This window comes from Myodes glareolus, chromosome 7 (assembly GCF_982192425.1).
Source record: "Myodes glareolus chromosome 7, mMyoGla1.1, whole genome shotgun sequence".
Taxonomy (NCBI): Eukaryota; Metazoa; Chordata; class Mammalia; order Rodentia; family Cricetidae; genus Myodes; species Myodes glareolus.
In genome coordinates, this window is record NC_142032.1 from 27,453,995 (window position 1) to 27,477,433 (window position 23,439).

General features: G+C 43.6%; 1 protein-coding gene across 4 annotated transcripts in view; it reads left to right on the plus strand.

Moving 5' to 3' along the window:
• The window catches only part of Pank1 (pantothenate kinase 1), a 67,320-nt gene that overhangs the window by 20,106 nt on the left and 23,775 nt on the right, over window positions 1–23,439 (plus strand). For 3 of the 4 annotated variants that reach the window (XM_085693799.2, XM_085693800.2, XM_085693801.2), the window contains one exon: window positions 19,020–19,372. In XM_085693799.2, coding sequence (XP_085549925.1) covers window positions 19,020–19,372 — 353 coding nt within the window. Of the gene's footprint in view, window positions 1–3,042; window positions 3,077–19,019; window positions 19,373–23,439 lie in introns of those variants that run through there. The other variant, XM_048438894.3, reaches the window with a different exon arrangement.

A 23,439-nucleotide genomic window follows, 5' to 3' on the forward strand; every position in this document is an offset into this window, starting at 1 on the left:
CTTTCTTTCTTTCTTTCTTTCTTTCTTTCTTTCTTCCTTTCTTTCTTTCTTTTCTTTGCAGGGTTTCTTGTAACTCAGCCTGGCTTTAATCAATCAATAATCAGTCAAAGAAGACCTTGAATTTTGATCCTCCAAAGTACTGGAATGGCAGGCATGCATCACCATGTCCTGTTTTTTTGTTTTTGTTTTTGTTTCCACTGTTGGGACTCAAAACTGAGATCTTGTGCATGCTAGATAATCACTGTAGCAACTAAGCTGCATCTCTAGCCCTGCAAACCCTTTCTTTATTTCTGTCGGTATGCCTTTGTGACAGAGTCTTCATAGCTCTAGCTGCTCTGGAACTCACCACGTAGACCAGGCTATTCTGGAACTCATAGAGATCCACCTGTTTCTACCTGCTAATTGCTGGAATTAAAGGTGTGCAGCATTATGCCTGGCTCCTGCAAACACCTTTAAACAGCAAAATGGTGGGAAGTGTATGGAGTGAGAGATGCTCATGTGTCTTAGGGGTCTAATTTTTTAGCTTTTTTCTTTCCAATCTGTATTGTGTGTTGAACCCAGAACCTTGTACCTGCTAGGTAGTTCTCTCTACTCCACCCTTCAAAGTCATTTTTTGTTTGTTTTTGAGACAAAGTCTGTGTAGTCCAAGATGTCTTTGAGCTTGCAGAGGTCTGCTCGACTCTGCCCCATGAGTGCTATGGTGAAAGGCATGCGACTTGCTCGAAGTCACATTTTAACAGACTCATTTTTCTCCTTTGTCTGTGTTCGGACATACTGGTTCGAGACTCCAGAACACTGGAACTTAGCGGCTGGGAAGCGTGGACCCCCTTCCTTCTGAGAACATCAGTAAGTTTGGTTTATTCTTGAGGGTGTCAGTGGATGACGGACAAAGTTGAATCTCTTTTGCCTCAACTTTTAGAAAGAGCCAAAAATATACATTAGTCTCTCTTTTTTTTTTTTTAAGATACGGAAAATACTTTCTGTTTTAGGAAGATTTTTTTTTTCAAAAAAAGACTAGAATTTAGCATATGTACTTTAAAATTATTTACTTATACAATGTTTGCATTTAATATATACAGTTCTGTGGTGTGTAGTGTTGTGCAATCAGTATCATAATTTCCGAACATTTCATCATCTTCCACAACACTTAGTAGCAGGCACTCCCCCTACCTTTCCCTAGCCGCCAGCCCTAAGCAGTCACTCAGCTATCTTCTGTCTTTTTGGTTTTGTTTGTTTGTTTGATTGGTTCTTTTTGTTTCTGCTTTTGCTTTTCAAAACAGGGTTTCTCTGTGCAGCCCTGGTTGTCCTTGGAGGTTTTTTTTTTTTTACTCCTTCACATGCGGTTTCTGTTCATTGGATGCTTTCCCATGGCAGTGCTCACCGTTCGTCCATGTTACAAGATCTCTCAGCATTTTATCGTCTTTCTGTTGCTCTGCGTTATGTGATCATACCACATGTGATGGCTTCATGCTCAGCAGTCGGTAGACATTTGGGTCGTTTCCACCTGGGAGATGATAAAGGAGCAATGAGCCCTTTTGTACATCCTCACCAACACTTGTTGCATCTCTCTCTCTCTCTCTCTCTCTCTCTCTCTCTCTCTCTCTCTCTCTCTCTCTCTCTCTCAGTGCCCTCCCACTGGGTTTGAAAAACTGTTTGTTGCTGTTCTTTGGTTTTTACTGGCATTTCTTAGAGCTGGGCATCTTATATACGTATTGCTGTCTAGAGCACTTAAACCCTCAGACACTAACATCCTATAGTTTGTAAGTTTTCTAAGTTTGAGCCCCTTATCCAGTTAAAATTTGTTTCTGCCATGGCTTTAAAAGTGCTGGACTTTTGCTAGGTGGTCACAAGCTTTAAGAGGCTCACTGACCTCCAGGTACTGAAGATTGGTTTTAATTAAGTAGCATTTGGGTCTCAGGCAATGTGGATTTCATTCCTTCTTTCTAAACTATTCTTAATTAATCATTAGTCCTTGAGAATTAGAAAGAATATAAGTGCCAAGGGGGACATATGCATCGCTATGTCTAAAATTTGTTTGCTGCAGTGTCTTTTCCTGTCTAGGAAAACAAACAAGTAAGGACCCTATTCAGTGACTAAATGGCAGAATGCACTTGTTCCGAACTATAAGAGGTACGTGCTTGTGACTTTGTCCTTCATCTTACATTGTCACAAGAGCAGCCGAACACTCTTCTTCTTCTCGCTGTGACCCCAGCCAAGCTTTAGAGTTGCTAGACTTTTATAGTTGAGGCTGCAAGAAATGAGAGCAGCTTATTTTTGGTAGACTTGTTCTGCTTGGTGGTGCTACCTAGCAATGCTATTCCTTCTAGCTCCTCTTTAATTATCTACTCTGTGACATTAAATTATCAGTTACATCCCTAGAGTAAACCAGCATTCTCTAGTGACTTGTGCAGACAGAAAACTAAACCTCTTGGTGGTTTAAACTGGGATTTGTCTAAGCAGATAATGAGATTACCATCTTGAGCCCTAGCACAGGGCTTGAGGAAGCTGAAGTTGCTCTACCTGGGTGGACTTTAATCAGCTCTGGCGGGTGAGGTGGGCACATCAAAGACAGTCACACAAGTGTCTGGTGGACATGTCCCCCGGTGTATCTGCATGTGGTCAAATAACAGGATTCTTATTTCATCCAGAGACTAATTTTAATTAAGAAAATGGGGCATTGTGTGACTTTTCCTGGGGAGATGTTATTATCCTAAGATACAGTATTAACCACAGACCCAACAAATGATTAGACCAAACTCTAGCACAATGAGCCAGCTGAGTTTATTGGGGTTACTTCCAGGAGCTTGGGTGACTCAGTGGCAGCTTTGTAGTTTACAGGCATCAGGAAACAGTGAAGACTCATGGAAGTTGTGTCCTAGAACACCACATAGTCCGTGCATGGAAAAAGTCTCCTCTATGCACATGAATAATTGCTGCATCTGTAGCCTTCGTAAGGGGCTGTGTGCATCTTCTGACTTTTGTGGACTTCCTTACTTAGGAGCCTGCCTCTTCTCTCTAGGAGGGAGCATTTCACTTTGGAGGAACGAGCTGCACAGCATGGAGTCATTCCAGGAAGGTTGATATCCGTCTTCCCTTATCTCTAAATTGGGCAGAACTGGCAGCTTCTTGGTGAGAAGTGAAGGTGATGACTGCGGCTGTCGGTAACCGTTTCGCACAGTCTCCCTCTAGACAGCCCAGGAATGCTAATGTGGAATAGGACTTGGATTCAGTCAGCCTTCCCTATCCCACTCCTTAAGACCTGGAATGGAAATGCAAGGCTGGACAGACAGCATGGGGATTGTGGAGATGAGGTCACTGGAGCGACCTCTCTCTTTTTTCTGTGACTAGTCTCGTCTGTGACTTCTATCATAAGGGTGGCACTGAGTCTCTCCAGGACCTTGGGACTAAAATCTGCTCTTTCTGGGCACTTGTTTGGTTTGAGTCTTACTAGCCCAGGCTGGCCCCGACGACCACACACTGATCCTCCAATCTCAGTCTCTGCGTGAGATTTACCCAGTGTGAGGACTACAGGTGTGAGCTGAGGAATGTTTCGTAAACTTTTGAGTTTGGTATTTTTGGATCACCCCCAGTTCCATCTTGCTTCTGTCTCGTCCAAATGCAGGGATGAAGGGAGTCTTGACTCATGGTTTCCCTTGCCCCTGCAAGAACATCTTGCTTTTTAAACCTTAATCTTAAGACATAGGGGGTTTTGTTGTTGTTGTTGTTGTTTGAAATGTTGATATTTCAACTTGTTTTAAATTTCATATGATTATCTGTGGTAGGGTCAGCCAGATAGGCTGCAAATCAAAGAACTGTGCACCGACATGACCTAAGTACTTGAGTACTGTTGCCAGAGCTGGCTTCCTTATGAAGAAATGCACACTTGCCTCTACCATGGTCTTCGCTGAGAGAGAGGAGACATCAAGGGAACTTAATTATAAGACTTTCTGAACTGCAACCCTGGGGTTAATCAAGCATGGCACGATGTCTAGAACTTCAAAGTCTGGGTTTTAAATTTGAAAATCACCTGCAGCCTTCACGAAGTCAATCGTTGCTGAGGGAATTTGTTAGGAAGCGGTTAGGTGTGTCCCGGGAAAGGCTGCGTCCGCCGGGTCACTGCCGCGCACCACGCTGCCCTCAGCTGTCAGCCAGCTGTCAGCAGCAGGGCTCTGTCCGCAGAGGTGCCGGAAGCAGCAACTTGATCACGTGTAAGCATCTCGCCGACGATGAGCGCCAGCTTTTTAGACCGTTCATCTGGATTCAGCTAGTGTAGTAAGTGGTTCCGAACTTGAGTGAAGGGACCCCTTGTTGGAAACATTTCCTGGGCAGTGCTCCAGCCCCAGGGGACCCAGATCTCTAGACGATAGCCTGGCAGTCTGTACTCTTTATTTTTATTTTTAGTCTTTTTTAATGGCGCTGTGGGTTGAACTTGCCTCGTGGGCGGTGGGCAAATACCCACCACTGACTCACGTTTCTTCTGGCTGTCTGTATTTTTATAATACGCCTTAGGTGTTTTGTTGGTTTTTTTGTTGGTTTGTTTTTGTAAAGTTTGGTAAGTTTGAGAAACCGCATGGGTGAGTATGGCCAGTCACTTTAAAAAGTAACTGTAATTAGGGCTAGCCGGATGGCTCAACCAGCACAGGCGTGTGTCTCCCAGGCCTGGCAACGTTCCTTCAATCCGTAGAACCACAGCGAAAAGCGAGAACGACTCCCCCCACAGTCGTCCTCTGCCCTCGACATGTGCCGTCCCATGAAGTCATCGCTTTCACCCACCACACTAATGTGAAATCCTTGCTTTCGAGCGTAGGTGTACAAAACACCAAAGTCGAGGTTGCTTTAAGGAAACGTGATTGTAAATAAGCCACAGAGATCCAGTTTCCATTCCAAGTGTGCAGTCAACTGTGGCGTGGGAGTCATTTCTGCTGCTGAGGTTAGACAGGCAACCAAATGCAAAGAGGCCAGCTTTTGTGGGCCCCTGGCCAACCCGCCTGCTTGTCCCCTTCACCAATAAAACAATAAACAGATAATATATTTTATGACTATGTTAGCAGAGAGGAATGTATTAACATTATCTGTATTACGTTGCCTTCAACCCACAAGTTCATGTTTCTGTCTGGTGTGGTGGCACACGCCTTTACTTCTGGCATTCGGGAGGCAGAGGCTGGTTGATTTCTGTGAGTTTCAGACCAGCCTGAACAACATAGCCAGTTCCAAGCCATCCAGGGGTACCCAGTGAGACTGTGTCTCACACAGAGAGGCGGGAGGGGAGAGAGGTGTGTGTTTATGGTTTCTTTCGATTTATTTTGTTTGTCTTTTGAGAACCTCACCATGTGGCTCAGGCCCGCCTTGAACTAAGTATCCCAAGCTGGCCATAAACTCATGGTAGCTCTCTTACCTGCGCCTCTCAAGTGCTGAGATGACAACTGTGTGCCACCGAACCTGGATCTCCTGATTTTAAAGGGACTAATTAATATTACCTCACAACCTTTCCCCACCCCTGTTTTTGTGACAGGAACTTGCTCTGTGGTGCGGGCTGGGCCTCAAGATCATGGTCCCCCTTCCTCATTTCACTAAGTACTGAGCTTACAGGTGTACAACACTGCACCTGGCTTCTCTGCCATGCTTGATGGCTAGTGCCCAGTGGGTTGTAACGCCAACTTTGATGTGGTGGCTGATGTGGGTAGGGTACTGGCTTGGAAGCAAGCGAAATGTTGAACTGTTTTCCATGGGAAACCAAAGATCGGCGATCAGCTACTTGAAGTAAAGTTAAAGCCGTTTCTTTTCTTTTATACCACGACAGAGGTATGACCAGGTACTTAAAAAGACCTCAGATTATGAAGTTTAACTGTGTTAATTCTAAAAATCAGAAAGTGTCAGAAAATTCTTGAGGACGGATCACCCTGTTCTATGACCCATGGCTAACAGTGATTCTGGGCTTGCTTTCTGTAATTGCTCGAGGCCAATTTCATACACTGACAGAACCGCAACTGTACAGCATGTGCCACTTAATCACCTTCCTTGACCTTAACTAGAACTTTCTTTTAATGCCCTGAAGTTCTGTCCAACAAAATTATTTTTATTTTATTTTGTGTATGAGTTCTTTGCTTGCATGTATGTTTGTGTACCATGTGCATGCCTGGTGTCCATAGAAACCAGGAGATTCCCTAAGACTGTTGTTACAGGGTGTAAGATGCCATGAGGGTGCTAGGAACTGAACACAGGTTCTCTGAACGAGCACCAAAAATCACTTCTCCAGGCACCCCCCACCAAATTATTTAAATAAGGATGTAGGGTTTCTTTGTACTAATGGATAGTCAGTTCTTTATCCAGCCCAGAATTTTTAGACATTGATGCTTCAGGCTTTTTGTCTTTTAATTGCCAGGGATCAAACCTATGGCCTTCTGCATACTAGGCAAGCATTTTGTAGTCGAGGTACGTTTTGGCCAAATTTTGAAAATTTTATGCTAATTTCTTTGGACACATTCATAATTGTCCTTAGGGTTAGAATGAAGGTGGCAAAGGGTGAAGAATCTGGAGCTTTTTAATACAGATTTCTGAATAGCCCTACTGTGGGAACTCCTTCAACCAATAGCATTTAAGATACCAGCCCACTTTGAGCGTGAGCTCATGTACTATAAATGCGTATGAAAATTGGCCGCTGGATTCGATTCCAGTTCCCAACACACACAGAGGATTGCAGATCACTACTCTCTCTCTCTTTCTGAGTTTATCCCCAGGTAACTAAACCTTTGTTATACTCCATTCTGGGTTATTGTGGAGCTCTGTTGTACGCCAACATAGCCCCATGGGAAAGATTGCTTCCCATTTGTGGTACATATACCCTTGACAGTCACTACATGACTACAGTTTAAATTTAGACAATCTGGCATGCATTAACTTGAGAGAAACACTGACTCTGGTGTCTTTGTATAGCGAATATAAAGCTTAACAGATCTCTGTGTACAATAATGGGTCTCTTCAGTGTTACAGAAACCCTTTATTACATGCTAAGGTCCTTACAAATGGAGTTTTGAACTCTTGGTTTCACACTGTTGACATATGGCTTTGGAGTGCTTAGTGTGTGTGTGCATTTGGGATGGTAGAGTATAAGAACTAGGCAGATCCTCAGTAAGTTGTTCAGTTAAAAAACATTTCCAGGGACTGGAAAGATGGCTCAGTGGTTAAGATCACTAACTGCTTTCCCAAAGAACCTGAGTTCAAATCCCATTACCCACATGGCAGCTAGCTATCTGTAACTCCAAGATCTGACATTCTCACACAGACTTACCTGCAGTCAAAATACCAGGGCACATACAATAAAAGTAAATAAACTTTTTAAAAAAATGAAACATTTGCCTAAATAAGGTAATACAGTCCTTTGAAGTTCCTGCTTCATGAAAGAGTCTGTCAGACATTCTGCTGGACACAGAAGAGAGAGTGACTGACAAACTGTCAATACAGGCAGAACTGTCTTTGAAATTTCTTGCTTCATGGAAAAGTCTGTTGGATACTATGGGCCAGTAGGCTGAAGATGAGTGCCCCAACAATACAGAAGAACTTTGGGTGACTGTCCAGGCAGCGAGATGTCTTTGTCAATTCTAGAGTTTTGGAAGTTCTTATAATGCACTCCCTGTTTACTTAGGTAATATTACATCCTTCTGGGGTCTGTGATGGAGTTGAAGAATAGATAGCTATAGTTACAGTTTTCCTTAATTATGACAAAAGATAAAGTAGATATAAATATTGTAACTATAATTCTTGCTTGATACCTGTTATATGTAATCTTACTATGTTAAAGCTAAAACCTTCCTTTTTATTTAGACAGAAAAAGGGAGATGATATGGGAGGTGATGTATGCTGTAAATATGTTTCATTGCCATTGGTTAATAAAGAAGCTGCTTTCAGCCAATGGCTTAACAGAGTAAAACCAGGCTGAAAGAGATATATAGAGAGTAGGCGGAGTCAGAGGGAAGCCATGTAGCCGCCAGAGAAGAAGGACAAGAGCTGCCAGCTGGGAATTTTGCCGGTTGGCCACGACCTCGTGGTGATGCACAGATTAATGGAGATGGATTAGTTTAGGATATAAGAGCTAGCTAGAAATAATGCTTAAGTGATTGGCCAAACAGTATTGCAAATATTATAGTTTCTGCATGATTATTTTGAGTCAGGGTGGTCGGGAAACGAACTAGTGACCTCCGACAACAAACTTTTATCTCTCAGGACTTTGGTTGCAAGCCTCAGATAACTCAGCTGGGTTCTGATGTCTTGTGTTGTAATGACTAATACTGGAGAATTCTTTGGTCCATTTTATTTGTATTTTATTTTCTTTTTGAGACAAGGTCTCATTATTTAGTTCATGCTGGTCTGGAACTTACTATGTTTGGGCCCCTGCTGTCTGAGTATTGCTGGAATTACAGGCATGTGCCACTCTGTCTGGCTTCTTGGGTCTTCATTTGTTAGATAGAATATTGAGACTGAGGTCACTGCTGCCTCTTAAAAATAAGTTTTCTCTATATATACTAACAAATAATTAAAATATACTATTGACCAAATTCATATATTATGAAGGGAAGACTAGCCCTCAGATCTAAGATATGAGTAAAGAGATGGTATTTGTTCTTTTTTTCTTTTTTCTTTTGGTTTTTCAAGACAGGTTTTCTCTATAGCTTTGGAGCCTGTCCTGGAGCTAGCTCTTGTAGACCACCAGGCTGGCCTCGATCTCACAGAGATCCACCTGCCTCTGCCTCCCGAGTGCTGGGATTAAAGGCATGCGCCACCACTGCCCAACAAGAGATGGTATTTGTATATTTGTTTTGGTGGTACTGCAGTTGAACCTAAGACCTCATACATACATGGTAAAAATGTACATTGCCACTGTGCTGTCTCCCCAGCACACAATTATGTTGTCCACTGGACTCTTTTTTTTTTTTTTTTTTGACTTGTAGAAGTCCTATTCAGGGTTGAACTCAGTCGCTACTCTGGTGTGTGCAGCAATCACCTGTGGCTGCTGATCCAGCTCAACAGCCCACAGCATGATCCTAACTTAACTGCCTCTTTGAAAGAATTGTCACTGTCCAAGGTGACTGTATTAGGTACTTGCCCAAAGAAGTAATTGATCATACAGGTGCCTAATTACAATTAGGAAGAATATAGGCTGTGTTACTCAAAGATGCGTGCGTTCTGACGTGCTTGGTGTCGTTGGGTAGTTTCCATCACTGTGTGAGCATGGAGAAATCCATGCGTACTAAGGTGGCTGTACTGTCACTTAGGTGCTAATCTCAGGGGATCACCATCATTGACCAGAAATTTGTGCTGTTGACTCTTAGAGAGTGTTGCCTCACTAAGACACTTAAAATCTCTGTGGTCAACTAAAGGGAGTCTCAGATTTTGCCTTAGTTCTTTATCCTGTGAAGTCAAAAGGAAATAGATTTTTCTCTCTCTCCAGACTCCCTTATATCTTTAAAATTGCCAGTAGGAACCTTTTTCTAGTTTTTATTGTTGTTTGTTTTCTTCCTCTTGTCTTTGACATTTATGTTCTTCAGGGGGTCACTGTGTACCCTTAACATTTACCACAGGAATCAAATCATCTCGGATGATCCTAGTATTCAAAAAGACTTTAAGGAACAACATTGAAACCAAGAGTGGTGGTGCATGCTTTTAATCTCAGCACTTAAAAGAGGCAAAAGGATCAGGAGTTGAAGGTCATCCTTGACTATAGTTTAGAAATAGTCTGGGCTACAGACTTTATCTCAAATAAAAGAGAGAAGTAGCAAAGGGGGCTGGGAGGAAAGAAAAAGGAAAGAGTCTTTGTTTTAAGCTAATGAAGCTGGAGCCAGTTACCTTTAGGCAGTCTGAGATAGTCAAGTGGACCAGAGGGAGAAGAACAGGCTTCCAGAATCAAGGCCAGTTACAGTGGGCCAGCTGGAGAGTGTCTATGAGACCTTTGCCCTCTGGGAAACGCATACTAAACACTATTGTTATTAAATATTATTAAAATTCTTGCTTTTAATACATTGCTTCTAATGCAGTTAGTTGTATTAGACTAAGCTGTAAGTAAGGATGGCTTCTAACAAGCATGTCCTATTTCAAGAAAGAGATCCCAGACTGTCCTGTAGACAGAGATAACCAAGACCACTGCTGCTATTTATTCCTTCGTAGCTATGATATCAAAGACAGCTCTGTGCAGTTGACAGCACTTGAGACGTCTTCAAAGTCAGAGGTAGTAATACCAGCTGTTAACTGATGTCCAACAGTCAGTCAAGATCAACCACTAAGAAGCCGTAGAATTTAGTTAACAATTAGCAAGACACCCGCAAAGTCAGAAGGTAGTAATGCTGGCCAAGTGACTAATAGCTAACAGGTACTTAAAGTCTAAGATGGATTGGGGTGCCATCTGTAACCAGCCTTAGGGCGGGTAGCATGTGAATAACATGCCCATCAACCAGGTTGGGTTAGGAGGACATGCATAAAGAATGTAGGTCCTCCATTGGTTCAGTCCATGATATCCCAGAAAATTAGCCAGTTTTAACAGAGATTTTCCTCTGAATTTGTTCAGTTTCTGTCATTCCCTACAAAAACCCCAGATGAAGGAAATTCAACAGTCTATTTTTCTCTTTGAAATTCCTCTCTCATTCACAGGACTTTGTCTCCCTTTCTTAGTTCAGTTAACTTGATTTCTCACTTTTCTATAATAATTTTCTTCAAATTTATTTATTTTATGTCTATGAATGTTTTGCGTGCATGTCTGTATGTGCACCCCAAGCTTGCCTAGTGCCAGTGGAGGTCAGGAGACAGCATTGGATCCTCTGGAGTTGAAGTTACAGGTGGTTGTTTCTGCCACGTGAGTGCTGGGAATCAAACCAAGGTCCTGTGGAAGAATAGCCAGTATTCTTAGTCCAGTTCCTCTGTAAATAATTCTCCATAAAGCCTGCGTTCATTTTGAATACTTCTTGAGAGTCCACATCGTTAATCGTCAGTGGTGAGAGACAATGAACTTAGAGCTGCTGACCTAGGATGATCTTTGATGCCGACGTATGTCCTTGGGTCACGCACAGCTGAGCCGTGAAAGGTCCCGAGGCTTAAAAAGCTCTGACATCACTAGGTACTGTCAAAAGGTGTTTAAAATTCTTGCCACAGTGTTTGGAATGCAGTTTCAATTCACAGTTTGAGCCACTATCAAATCGACAGTCCTGGCTTGTTTTTGAAGAAAATTTAGGAAAGAAGTGAATGTAACTGGACTTAAACTTTTTAATAAGTCACCACACACTTCCCAGAGGTGGTGACAAGCCCCGTGTCTAATTCTGCTGAAGAAAGGACTTCTCAGGACAACAAACAGGCAAAGATTTGATGCAGGAGTCAGTACAGCAAGCATGATAGTTTGCCTAAGTGTTTCCCAAGTGTTCCCATGTGGAGGCTTAGTTACACAGGTAAGTTGGTCAGAGGTGGAAGAACCACTAGGTAGTGGGACTTAAGCTGAAGGTCTGACATCATTGGGTGCATTTCCATAAAGGAGATTGTGAAACCCTGGTCACTGCTTCCTCTCTGCTATTTGTTTTCTGGTTGATAGAGTGATCATTTTGGTTCTTTGTGGTCCTGTCATGATGTGCTGGCTTGTCACAGGCCCAGAGTAAAGCAGCTGCTTAGTCTTAGAATAGAGCATCTAGAACCATGAGCCCAAACAAACCTTTTCTCTTTGTAAGTTGGTTATCTCAAGTATTTCATTATCTTAATTCAGCACTGACTAATGTAGCAGATCTAGCTATAACAACAAATAACCATGACAAAACAAAACAAAACAAAAGGTTTATATATTGTCTTCATTGGGGTTTCTATTGCTGTGAAGAGATACCATGACCATGGCATCTCTTATAAAGGAAAAACATTGACTTGATGGGTGGCTTACATCTTCAGAGGTTTAGTCCATTATTACCATGGTGTGACATGGTGGTGTGCAGGCAGACATGTGTTCAAGAAGTAGATGAGAGTATTACATCTTAGCTTGACAGCAACAGGAAGTGGTCTGACACACTGGGTGTGGCTTGAGCATATATGAGACCCCCCCAAAGCCCACCCCCACAGTGACACATTTCCTTCAAGAAGGCCATACCTATTACAGCAAAGCTATACCAACAAAGCTAATAGTGCCACTCCCTATGAGCTTATGGGAGTCAGTTACATTTAAATAACCACATATATCAAAAAGAGTCCTAGCTGTTGGGATGACTTAACTGTAATCCTGTAAATTCAAGACCCAAGGCTCACATGGTGGAAAAAGAGAACTGACCCTACAAGTTGTTTTCTGACCTACACATGCACACAAATAAGTGTGTTAAATTTATTTTAATTTTAAAGAGGCAATTGGCTGGAGAGGTGACTCTGGTTAAGAGAGTTTATTGGGCCAGGTGGTGGTGGTGCACGCCTTTAATCCCAGCACTCGGGAGGCAGAGGCAGGTGGATTTCTGTGAGTTCGAGGCCAGCCTGGTCTACAAGAGCTAGTTTCAGGATAGTCTCCAAAAGAAACCCTGTCTTGAGAGAGAGAGAGAGAGAGAGAAAGAGAGAGAGAGAGAGAGAGAGAGAGAGAGAGAGAGAGAGAGAGAGAGAAGAGTATATTGGTCTTCCAGATGACCCACATTTAATTCTGAGCACCCACATCAGGTTACTCACAGCTGCCTGTAATTTCAGCTTCAAGGGGTCCTATGCTCTTGGCCCCCACAGACACACACTCACACAATTAAAAATGAAGTACTTTTTTAGAAAGGCAAGTCTATTGAAGGGTAACAGGGCTCATCTTCAACCTGAGACCCAGATGACAGAGCAATCTAAGTCTTGCTATTTTGGCAAAGGGTACTGCAGTGTTTCCAGCTATCCATGCCCCTTTGCCTGGAAAGCACACACCTTGAAAGCTCAGTAGTCTGATTAGGATCATGGCCCAGGTCACTTATCAAATGGCAGAAGTTGCTATCTGATCTCATTGTGCCTAAAGGGAAAAGACCAGAATTATCTGGTCAGTTAAGATGCCATGAGAGGCTAACCCACTCACAATGGTGCTGCCTACCTGATTGTGCGGGTTCAGGCTCATGGGTCCCCTGGCTGTACAACATCTGGATGATGCCTAATTAGGGCTCTAAATTAGCTGATATAAAGTCATTCTAAATCAACTTGGTTGTGATCCTTATAGATTTAGAGCAGTGGTTCTCAACCTTCCTGACGGTGCGACCCTTTAATACAGTTCCTCATGTTGTGGTGATTCCCAACCATAAAATTGTTTTCATTGATACTTCATAACCGTAATTTTGCTGCTGTTATGAGTTGTAATGTAAATATCTGTGTTTTCCTATGGTCTTGGCCAAAACCCCACCCCCGAGGGGGTCACAAGCCACAGGTTGAGAACTGCTGATTTAGAGACTTCTGAACTAAAGACAAGCTATTTGTTCTCCATACTCCTCCCATTGTATACTAACGCAGAAAAACAAAGATCAGAAAAGGCAGCGCAGTGAAGGAGTAGATGAAGTCCCTCAGTAGCCACTCCAAAGTACAGAAGGGGTTCTGCAACCCTGTTAGATGCTCTGCCCTAGGTGGAGAATGTCCCTTTCCTTCCCTCTGCTTTACCCCTGCTTGCTCTCCTCAGCCCTCCCACTAGCCCTTCTTCTCCTCTGACATCACCTCTATTAGGTAGCAGTTGCAGAGGCTGTGGTTCTGAGCTAAGATGCCATGAGAGGCTAACCCACTCACAGTGGTGCTGTCCCCCTGATTGTGCGGGTTCAGGCTCATGGGTCCCCGGCTGCACACCTTTTCAAAAGGAATCAGCTTCGTAACTCTCTGAGTCTCGTCTTTCCACAGCCCTGCAGCAAAGCCGCACTTTTCCTCCCGACTCCCTCCTTCCTTGCGTGTGCTCCATGACAGGTGATTTCTGCAGAGTGTTGAGTGCTAACTGACCTTTCTCAGGAAGAGGCTATTTCGGTGTGGTTGTCACCAGGTGGTTATCCTCGGCTCCGCAGACCTAACTCTTAGCCAGAAGCAAGACGGGCATGTTTAGAGCATAGTTTTGTATTAATCATACCTTCAAAGCACCCTTTCCTTCTTCAACAAAAACTGTGTGGCACAAGCTGAGCTTGCCCAGAGGCATTTTAACCCTTTAGACCGTTACTCCCTGACCTAGAGGTAAACATGGCCCAAGTGTGCCCACCATTCTTCCTTGCCCTTAAACTGAGCATGCTCAAGAATATGCCCACCCCTAAAGTGGTTTGCTTAGAGAGGGGGCATTATGTTGTTTTGTTTTGTTGTTTTGAGGCAGGCCATGAATTTCTGGTCCTCTGTCTCCACCCTGCCAGTGTTGGGATTCCAGGCATGTGCCACCCCGTGTTTCCACTCTCACCCCTGGCATGGGTTACTGCTTTGCATTCCACCGACTTCAGTTATTGACCACACCCTCTTCGCTGTTGTTAAACCAGGCAGTTATTTCCTGACTTCATTCCTTCTCACCTTTACAAGTACAGCCAGTGGTAGCCGGAAAGAGCCAGCACATGCTGCCATCTAACATTTGACTTTCAAGTCTCAGCTCGGGCTTCAGGTATATTAATTACCTGTCATTCAAACCGCCACAGGAAATTGTTTTACCAGTTGTTTGCCAGTCTCCCAGATCTGCTCCTCACTCTCACTCCAGGGCCTGATCTTTCTGATCTTTCACCTCACGGTGTTATTACACTTGAACTGTTTCTTCTTCTTCTTCTTCTTCTTCTTCTTCTTCTTCTTCTTCTTCTTCTTCTTCTTCTTCTTCTTCCTCTTCCTCTTCCTCTTCCTCTTCCTCTTCCTCTTCCTCCTCCTCCTCCTCCTCTTCTTCTTCTTTTTTTTTTTTTTTTGAGACGGGGGTTTCTCTGTGTACCCACACTGGCTGGCCTCGAACTCACAGAGATCTGTTTGCCTCTGCCTCCCAAGAGCTGGATTCCAGCTCAACTCTCTGCTTTAGAGAGCAAAGGTTGGTTTATTTATACATGCTGGACAGGTAGACTCATAACAGTTGAGTTTATTGATTTTTTTAAAATTTATTTCATGTCCATGTGTTTATGTGCATGTCAGGGGGCACACATGGAGGTCTGAGGTCAGTTTTCTCTTTTATTGTGTGGGTTCCAGGGTTCTCATTCACATCCTGAACTTTCTCCCCAGACCTAAGGTTTCTAAGCTTAATTGGCTTTATTTTCAATTTTAGCAGCTTTTTAGTGGGCCAAGATGTATGGTACAGGCAGAAAAGGCCTGGAAAGCAGAGTCAATAAAATGTAAATAAATCAGTCATTAGAAAGTTATTTCCTTTATGGCAGAGAAGGGAAATCAGCATAGAAAAATAATTGATCTCATGAAGTCATTTTTTTCCTTGATGTTTTGTTTCTTTTTCTCGGGGAAAGGATCTCAGGAATCCTAGCTGGCCTGGAACTCACTGTATGGCTAGACTGGCCTATCATTTGTAGCAATCCTCCTGCCTCAGTATGCAAGGTGAGGATTATAGATAGGAGTCCCTACTGACAGCTAGGTTGCTTCTTTGTGTAAGGATTAGAAGTGGGGGGCATGGGGTGGAGGATTCTGTGTTGTGCTAACTGAAGCTGGCTTGTTTGGGGTGGGGTGCAGTTCCTGGTATTTTTCTAATCCAGATTTTTCAGGAGGTCAGACCAATCAATAGCTTAGTTTCAGATGGGTGTGAATGACTCCACGTAGATTGTTAGTTTGGTCTTTTGAGAAGTAGGGGAAGTGCTTAGTCCAAACAGTGGTCTCCTGTGGTTTTTATTTAACACTTGTTTATGGAAGTGTTCTTGTGAAATCCGAACCTGGTCTCCTATTGTTGATTCCTCTGGTTTATTCTCACTGACCTCCTCCTCCTCCTGGGGATTTAGCTCGGGCTTTCCTCCGTCACACAGGCTGTCAACCTCTGAGTTAGGTCAGCCCTTTGTTTTGTTTCTGTTGCACTGTCTGGTTTGGGGAAGATAGTAGAGATGAATGCTAGCATTCTGTGTCTAGGGTGGGCATGGCTTCTGGTAGGCACACTAGTTCAGCTGAGTTTATCCACATATCTGGGCACACATCTGTGTCATGTGTGGGGCCTTGGCGGTGGCACGGGATATTCTTCTCTCTTCCTTCCCCTTCTCTCCTATCTCCATTGACAGTGTGGCTGTGAGGGAAGCTTAGGTTCAGGCAGATCTGCTTTCAGGAAGAGGAGTACGAGTATACACATGCCTGGAAAGACATTGCAGTGTGGGCAGAAGAGCATTGCTGTGGGCATGGTGGTAGAAAAGCAGGCAGACGTGTGGGCAGACTCAGCTGTAAGGAGTCTGAGGCAGGAGGCTCAAAGGTTTCAGATCAGTGTGGGCTACAGGACAAGACCTTATCTCAACCACCCCTTCTCTAATAACTCCTTTTCTATCCTCCACTTCCCATCGTCCTAGGGATAGAACGTAGGGCCTTGTTCATTCAAGGTCCGTGCTGTGCTCTTGAACAAACAGTCTCAGTCTCCCTTCCTGACTCCAGGTCCTAAAGCAATTTACTGCTTAAATTAACGCGGTCCTTCCAATCTTGGTTCTTTTTTAACCTTAGCCCAAACTGCTCATCAAACATTGTATTGAATTTTCGTAGCACTACACGTTTTTCCTGTCATTTTGACGCTTTGGCCCAAAGGCAAGTGAGGCTTCTGAATAACTTGCAGAACGGTCAGGAATCTCTTGGTGTGGTTTTAACAGTCATTTTCAGTTGCCTGTGCTTAGCAAGATTTCACCAAATAGAAGGTTTTGAGGGGGCTCTTCCTCCTGTCATTCTGTCTCCCATGGTTGCTGACTTCTTTCAACTGCTGACTGCACTAAAAGCAGCCAGAATACAGTCTCATTCCCTCTGTCTAGCCTAGACAGGTCTCCTTACCTTTCTGCAGGCTCACATCTATTAACGTAGGGGCTGAATGTCTCTCATCCTTCTTTGATTCCCCTGGGTTTTTGTTGTTGTTTGTTTTGTTTCTTGCTTTTTCTTTTTAAAAACCAGGTGGAAAAGGCTGAGGATGTAGCTAGTTGGTAGAGCCCTTGCCTAGCATGCATGAAGACCTAGGTTCAGTCTCCAGCACCCCATAAACCAAGCATGGCACATTTCTGTAACTCCAGAACTCAGGTCAGAGAGAGTTCAAGGGGATCCATGGATACACATTGAGTTTGAGGCCAGCCTGGGCTACGTAAGTCCCCCGTCTCAACGCAAAAAGCAAATACAAAGGAGATAAGCATTTGTACCTGTCTGTGTGTACACTGTCCCGATCTTTTGCTTTTCTCATTAATGGGAATTTGGGGAAAGTTCTTTCAGTGACATCATGTTTACAACTGCCTAGTGTCCCACAGTTTAGATCGGAGTCATCCTCTTCCTTTCCTTGTTAAAGGACATACACTTTGTTTATAGTTTGTTTGAATAGTTGTGTTAATTTGGTCATTCTATTTTTAAGATCTGCCTTTTTATTTTTAAATTAATGTGTCTGTGTCTCTGTGTGTGCACATGTGTGCTCCCGTGTCTGAGGAGGCCAGAGGTGCCGGGTCGCTTGGGAACTGGAGTTCCAGACAGTTGTGGTGGGTGCTGGGACCAGGAGAAGAGCAGTCTGTGCACTTAGTCCTCACTGAGCCATTGCGCCACCCCAGTTACACTATTAACAGGCTTATATGTACCCTGGAATACTTAGACATTTCGTTTTGTTAAGACAGGGGTCTCATTCTATAGAATCAGCTACAGCTGAGCTACAGCTCAGGCTGCCCTGGAAATCAAAACAGGAAATCCTATCTCAACTTCCTGGATGCTAGGATTACAGATATTTACAGACATGTCCCACACCTGGCTTGGGCTTTTTTTTTTTTAATGTACCTTTAGGACTGTTTGTTCATTTTTTGAGACAGTCTCTACATAGCTCTAGCTGTTCTGGAACTCACTATTTAGACCAGGCTGGCCTCAAACTCGGAAAGATCCATCTACCTCTGCCTCTCATGTGGTAGGATTAGAGACACGTGATACCATACCTGGCTACTTTAGTTTTAACACATTGTCAGAACTTCTTCAAAACTGTTATCTTTGAAATACCACACACACACGCACACACACACACACACACACCCCACACCCTGTATGCTAAACAAGTACTTACCAACTGTTGAATGGATGCTTTGAGTCATAAATAAAACAGCAGTGAGGTTTAGGGAAGATTTTGTGTGCAGTGCAGGGATATTTTCCTTCCACACTTTTCCCTCAACCTCATGAGTAGAAAGCCAGGTGATCCTGGCAGCACACAAAAGACCTTCACTAGATCCCATCACACTCAGTTGACAAGGGTTTATAGAGACAACCTGTAGGGCTGAAACAAAAGAAAAGCATTCAAAGATGCATGTTGTTCCCCAAATCAGTCTGTCTTGTCTCCCCTCTCCTATTCTCCTCTCCTCTGAGAGACTGAGTCTCACACTGTAACCCACACTGGCCTTCAACTTGCAATCCTCTTGCCTCAGCTCCTGTGTACTCGTGTGTACCACCATTCCTGGCTTAGGAACTCATCCATTAATTTGACTAAGATTTCTGTAAAATAACATTTAGAGTATGAGCTATGCAAAAGAAAAGAAAATGTCTTCCAACATTGAGCTAGCACAGACAGGGCTGGGCAGGGTACTTGAGTCCCAAAAGCACATCTGAGGCCGACTTAGGATTCTGCAGAATCCTGTGCTGTCTCTCTTAGTTCTGAGTGACTGTACACAGCTGTGGGTGCCCCAGGGCCTCTGTCTCTCTGCACCTCATTTTAGATTCATGTAGTTGACCTGAGGCAGGCCGATCTCTGAGTTCAAGGCTAGCTTGACCTATAAAATGAGTCAAAGGACAGCCAAGACTCCACAGAGAAGCCCTGTCTCATAAAACAAAAAAACAAAACAAAATAAAAACAAAGAAAAAGGGAATTTCATATTGAATGCATGTCCTCATTGAATATCCCAGCCCTGAGCCTGCAGCCTCATTCTTTTCTCTTCTGCCCCCCACAGCATTCCCGTGGTTTGGTATGGATATTGGTGGAACCCTGGTTAAGCTGGTCTACTTTGAACCAAAGGATATCACGGCAGAAGAAGAACAGGAAGAAGTGGAGAACCTGAAGAGCATCCGGAAGTATCTGACTTCTAACACTGCCTATGGCAAAACTGGGATCCGAGACGTCCACCTGGAGCTGAAAAACCTGACCATGTGCGGGCGCAAAGGGAACCTGCACTTCATTCGCTTCCCCACCTGTGCCATGCACATGTTCATCCAGATGGGCAGCGAGAAGAACTTCTCCAGCCTCCACACCACCCTCTGTGCCACGGGAGGCGGGGCCTTCAAGTTTGAAGAGGACTTCAGAATGGTAGGTTGGGCTTACCCTCGTGAGACCAGCCAAGCCTCTCACGTGACCACAGTCTGGGCTGCTGAGATCTAGACCATTAACCTTGGGACTTGGACTTGTCTGTGCCGTGGTTTCCTCACCTATATGGTAACAAACATTTGACCTATTTCCTGTGGTTTCCTCACCCATATGATAAGAGATATCTGACCTGTTTCATAGTGTTGTTCCAGGAAAGGTTAAATGAGGAAATGTACCTGGCTCTTATTGACGTTATAAGATAATCTGTTATCTTCACTTCCAGGGCACAGGCTGGTCTTGAACTCACTATGTAGCCAACGATAACCCAAACTTCTGATTCTCTCACTGAGTCCTAGGGTTACATTTGTATGTTGCCAGGGTGATTTATATGGTGCTGGGACTGAACAGTTACTGCTGTATCTTATGTCACAATAAGATGATATCCATCACCTTCAGAGACAGTACGGGCTTTTCCGCAGACTCTTACTACATAGTCATGAGGCCAGTTCTATGGATATATAGACTAAGACCCACAGGAAAACTTTCTACACATCTAACTAAAAATGATTTACTTCTTTATACCCGTTTGCTCTCATGCATGTCTTAGTTTTGTGAGTGCCATTCAGAAGTTTCTCTTTTGGCTGGTCATCATGGTACACGCCTGTGACCCTAGCACTTGGGATGTAGAGGCTGAAGGACCAAGGCTAGCCACTCTAGCACAAAAACAAACAAACAAAAAACCCATACCGAAAGCATCCTCACTATTACTTATTGGTAAATTTCTTCATTATTGAACATCATTTTAAGGTCGACACAGGTATACAGTGCTTAGTATTAGATATGGAGAAGAAACATTCAGCCCAGGTTCTCTCTCTTTAGCATTCCCTTGGCATCTGCATTCTCACTTCTCCATCTCTTCAGTCAAGATACTAATCTCTCCACTGACTGACTTCATCTGTTGGGGTAAAGTAAGAATAAAATTAAGGGACAAATGTAGGTCTATCTTGGAAAGTACAGGCAGACATGTGCTTGAACATAGGTGAAGGAAAGGCTAGAAGATGTCAGGATTGATCATCTCACAGAGTTGGCGAGCCGGTGAGACTTGTTGTGGAATGCCACTTTCAAAGCCTGCAGCGCAGACACCTGCGTTTTCTCACAGAACAAGTGTAATCCAGTCTTGGTAGAAAAACCTGTGATTATTGCATAGCGAACGATCGTGTTGTTCATGGTGTTTAATAAAGCTGGAACATGCGAAGTTTGCCCGTCAAAAGGTACACCGTTTCCTTCACCAATTTCAGCGAGTAATATTCTGGGGATGGGTGCGATGCCACTGATAAAATCCAGGACCCAGGCTTGAGTGCGCGCTGTACAAACTGACCCTTCAGGGGGTACTTTCTGGAGGAGCTGGCTGCAGTCCTGCAGCAATAACCTGGCTAGGCTGATTAGCTCCAGGTTTTAACCATTTTCTTCTGTGTCACCCTTCCCTACACAGCTACAGACTTTGATACAACCATTTACTCAAATGATTCCGTAACCAGTTTTGAAATAAAAAACAGTTAAGGAGCACGGATGGGAGAAGTAAACTTTAGTCCTTAATGGGGTGGGTGAAACCTGAGTCCCAGTTCTGGTTCTGCATTTACCTGCTCGGTGACTTTTGCTGTTGTGTGTTCCTGCTGTGGGCCTCAGGTTTCATCATCAGCAAAACAGTAGCAGCAATGTGGGGAGAGGGGGAGGGGCATCCAGGACAAAAGAACGAAAAGTAATAATCGCATTCTTGCACTGTGTGAAGAAACCAAGGCTTGCAGGCCTTGAAGAGGCTTTCATATAGTAATGCCTGCTGGGTAAGATCTGGTCTTGGACTCCGTTTTAATTCAGAAGGAGAGCTGACTTTGTGTGGGAATGAGATAAGTTCCTTAAGCGTTCCTACCTTGTCTGTGCACGGGAGAGCCTGACGTGAACCAAGATGACCTGATAGATTTATGCAACCTCTGTCATCCCTCCATCCCTCCTCAGGGTTTGCTCATATCCTAGGAGGAAGGCTTACTCAATCTGTGTTGGCCATGAGCAAGTGCGTGTCCTACGGTTCTGAACTGAGAAAGGTCATATCATCCTTCAGGCGGTTGCCTGGAGCCTGATGACCAGACCAGAGGAGGGAGCATTTACTAAGTGGAGCATTTACTAAGTGGAGCATTTACTAAGTGGAGCATTTACTAAGTGGAGCATTTACTAAGCTCGTTGGTGTCCTTCTTTGTTTACTCTTTACTCCTTAGGAAGCCCACCACCCAGCTCCCAAGTAAATACACGGAGGCTTAGTATTACTTAGAAATGCTTGGCCTTATCTTGTTTCTAGCCAGCTTTTCATATCTTAAATTATCCTGTCTGCCCTTTCCCTCTGGGCTTTTATCTTTCTTACTTCTGTAAGTCTTACTTTCCTCCTTACTCTGAGCCTGGCTGTGTGACTGGCCCCTAATGCCCTTCTCTTGCTCCTCCTCCTTTCTTTCCGAAATTCTCCTATTTATTCTGTCTGCTTGCCGGCCCCACCTATCCTTTCTCCCGCCTTGCTATTGGCCGTTTAGTTCTTTATTGTTTCAGACAGACCATCACAGCTTCACAGAGTTAAACAAAGGTAGCATAAACAAAAACAACACATCTTTACATCATTAAACACATGTTCCACAGCATAAAAAATGCAGCACACCTTAAAATAATATTGGCCAATCTGTTTCCATCCGTATTGGACTAACAGTTGTCTTCCATTTCTATGATAAGTCTTGGTCAACATGAAGACAGAGTTGAAAAGATTTCTTCCCGTGTCCTGTTTGAATAGATGATGTTCTTTTGTCCAAAGCTTGTGAGGATGGGTAGACTCTCCTGCCTTCTTTCTGTGTAGCCATTCATCCACTCAACACAGTTTATCGTGCGCCCCTTCTATGTGCTACACATCTCCTGACTACCTTGTGGTCAGCGATCAGGTAAGCAAGTGAATATGCAATGTATAAATATATAGATGTTTTATATGTTTAATACACATTTTATATGTTTATGTTTAATATACATTAAAATGTGTGTTTGTGTATGTGTGTGTGTGTGTGTGTGTATCATGAAGGAGAAATAGGCGCAAAGGAAGGATAGAGTGTATTGGGAGGGGTCCAAGATGTGATGAGGTAACATTGAAGCAAAAACCCTGAGAAGTAATAAATACCAGGCCATGCAGATATCTTAGGTAAGTGAATTAGTAAGTATTAATGCACATATGTGTCCAGAGTCCAAGCTCCTGGGTGTTGTACAATAGAAAGCTAAAGACTTAGGAAGGAAGGGTCACTATATAAGCTAGGGCAGGCGTTCTCAACCTAGTAGAGACCCCCGCAAGGGTCACATGTCAGATATCCTGCATATCAGATATTTACATTATGATTCATAACAGTGGCAAAATTGCAGTTATGAAGTAGCAACAAAATAATTTATGGTTGGGGGTCACCACATCATAAGGAACTGGACTAAAAGGTCTCAGCATTAGAAAAGTTGAGAACCCTGTTCTAGGGGCTACATGGGTGTCTTACCAGTTAATCCTTCTTGCTATTCATTCATGAGGACCGGAATGTGGACCCAAGCGCGCGCGCATGCGCGCACACACACACACACACACACACACACACACACACACACACACACTCGAACACACAGATACATACGGAAATAAACTAAGAAAAGAATATATGCTACTCTCTGCATTAAACAGTTTGCCCAAGAACAAAGCACATGTGTGTAAAATGATGGTGTTGTGTAAAATGGCTGCTTTTGGAGTGTCAGAACTCTTGAGTTATCAGGCCCAAGCAGACGATCTTCAGCAAACTCTGAATCGTTTGCACTTGGTAGGTGTGAAGACTGCATCCCAGATATGTATAGCAAGTGCACTGACAGTTTTAGGAAGGGTTAGTTGTTCTTTCTTTCATTTAGAAAGCCCAGAAAGGGCTGTAACTGATGCGACAGTCTTTAAATCAGCCTCTTCTCTAGGATATTTTTGATTGAGCAAAAGACTCTATTTCAGTTTTATTTCTGTTTCATAGAGT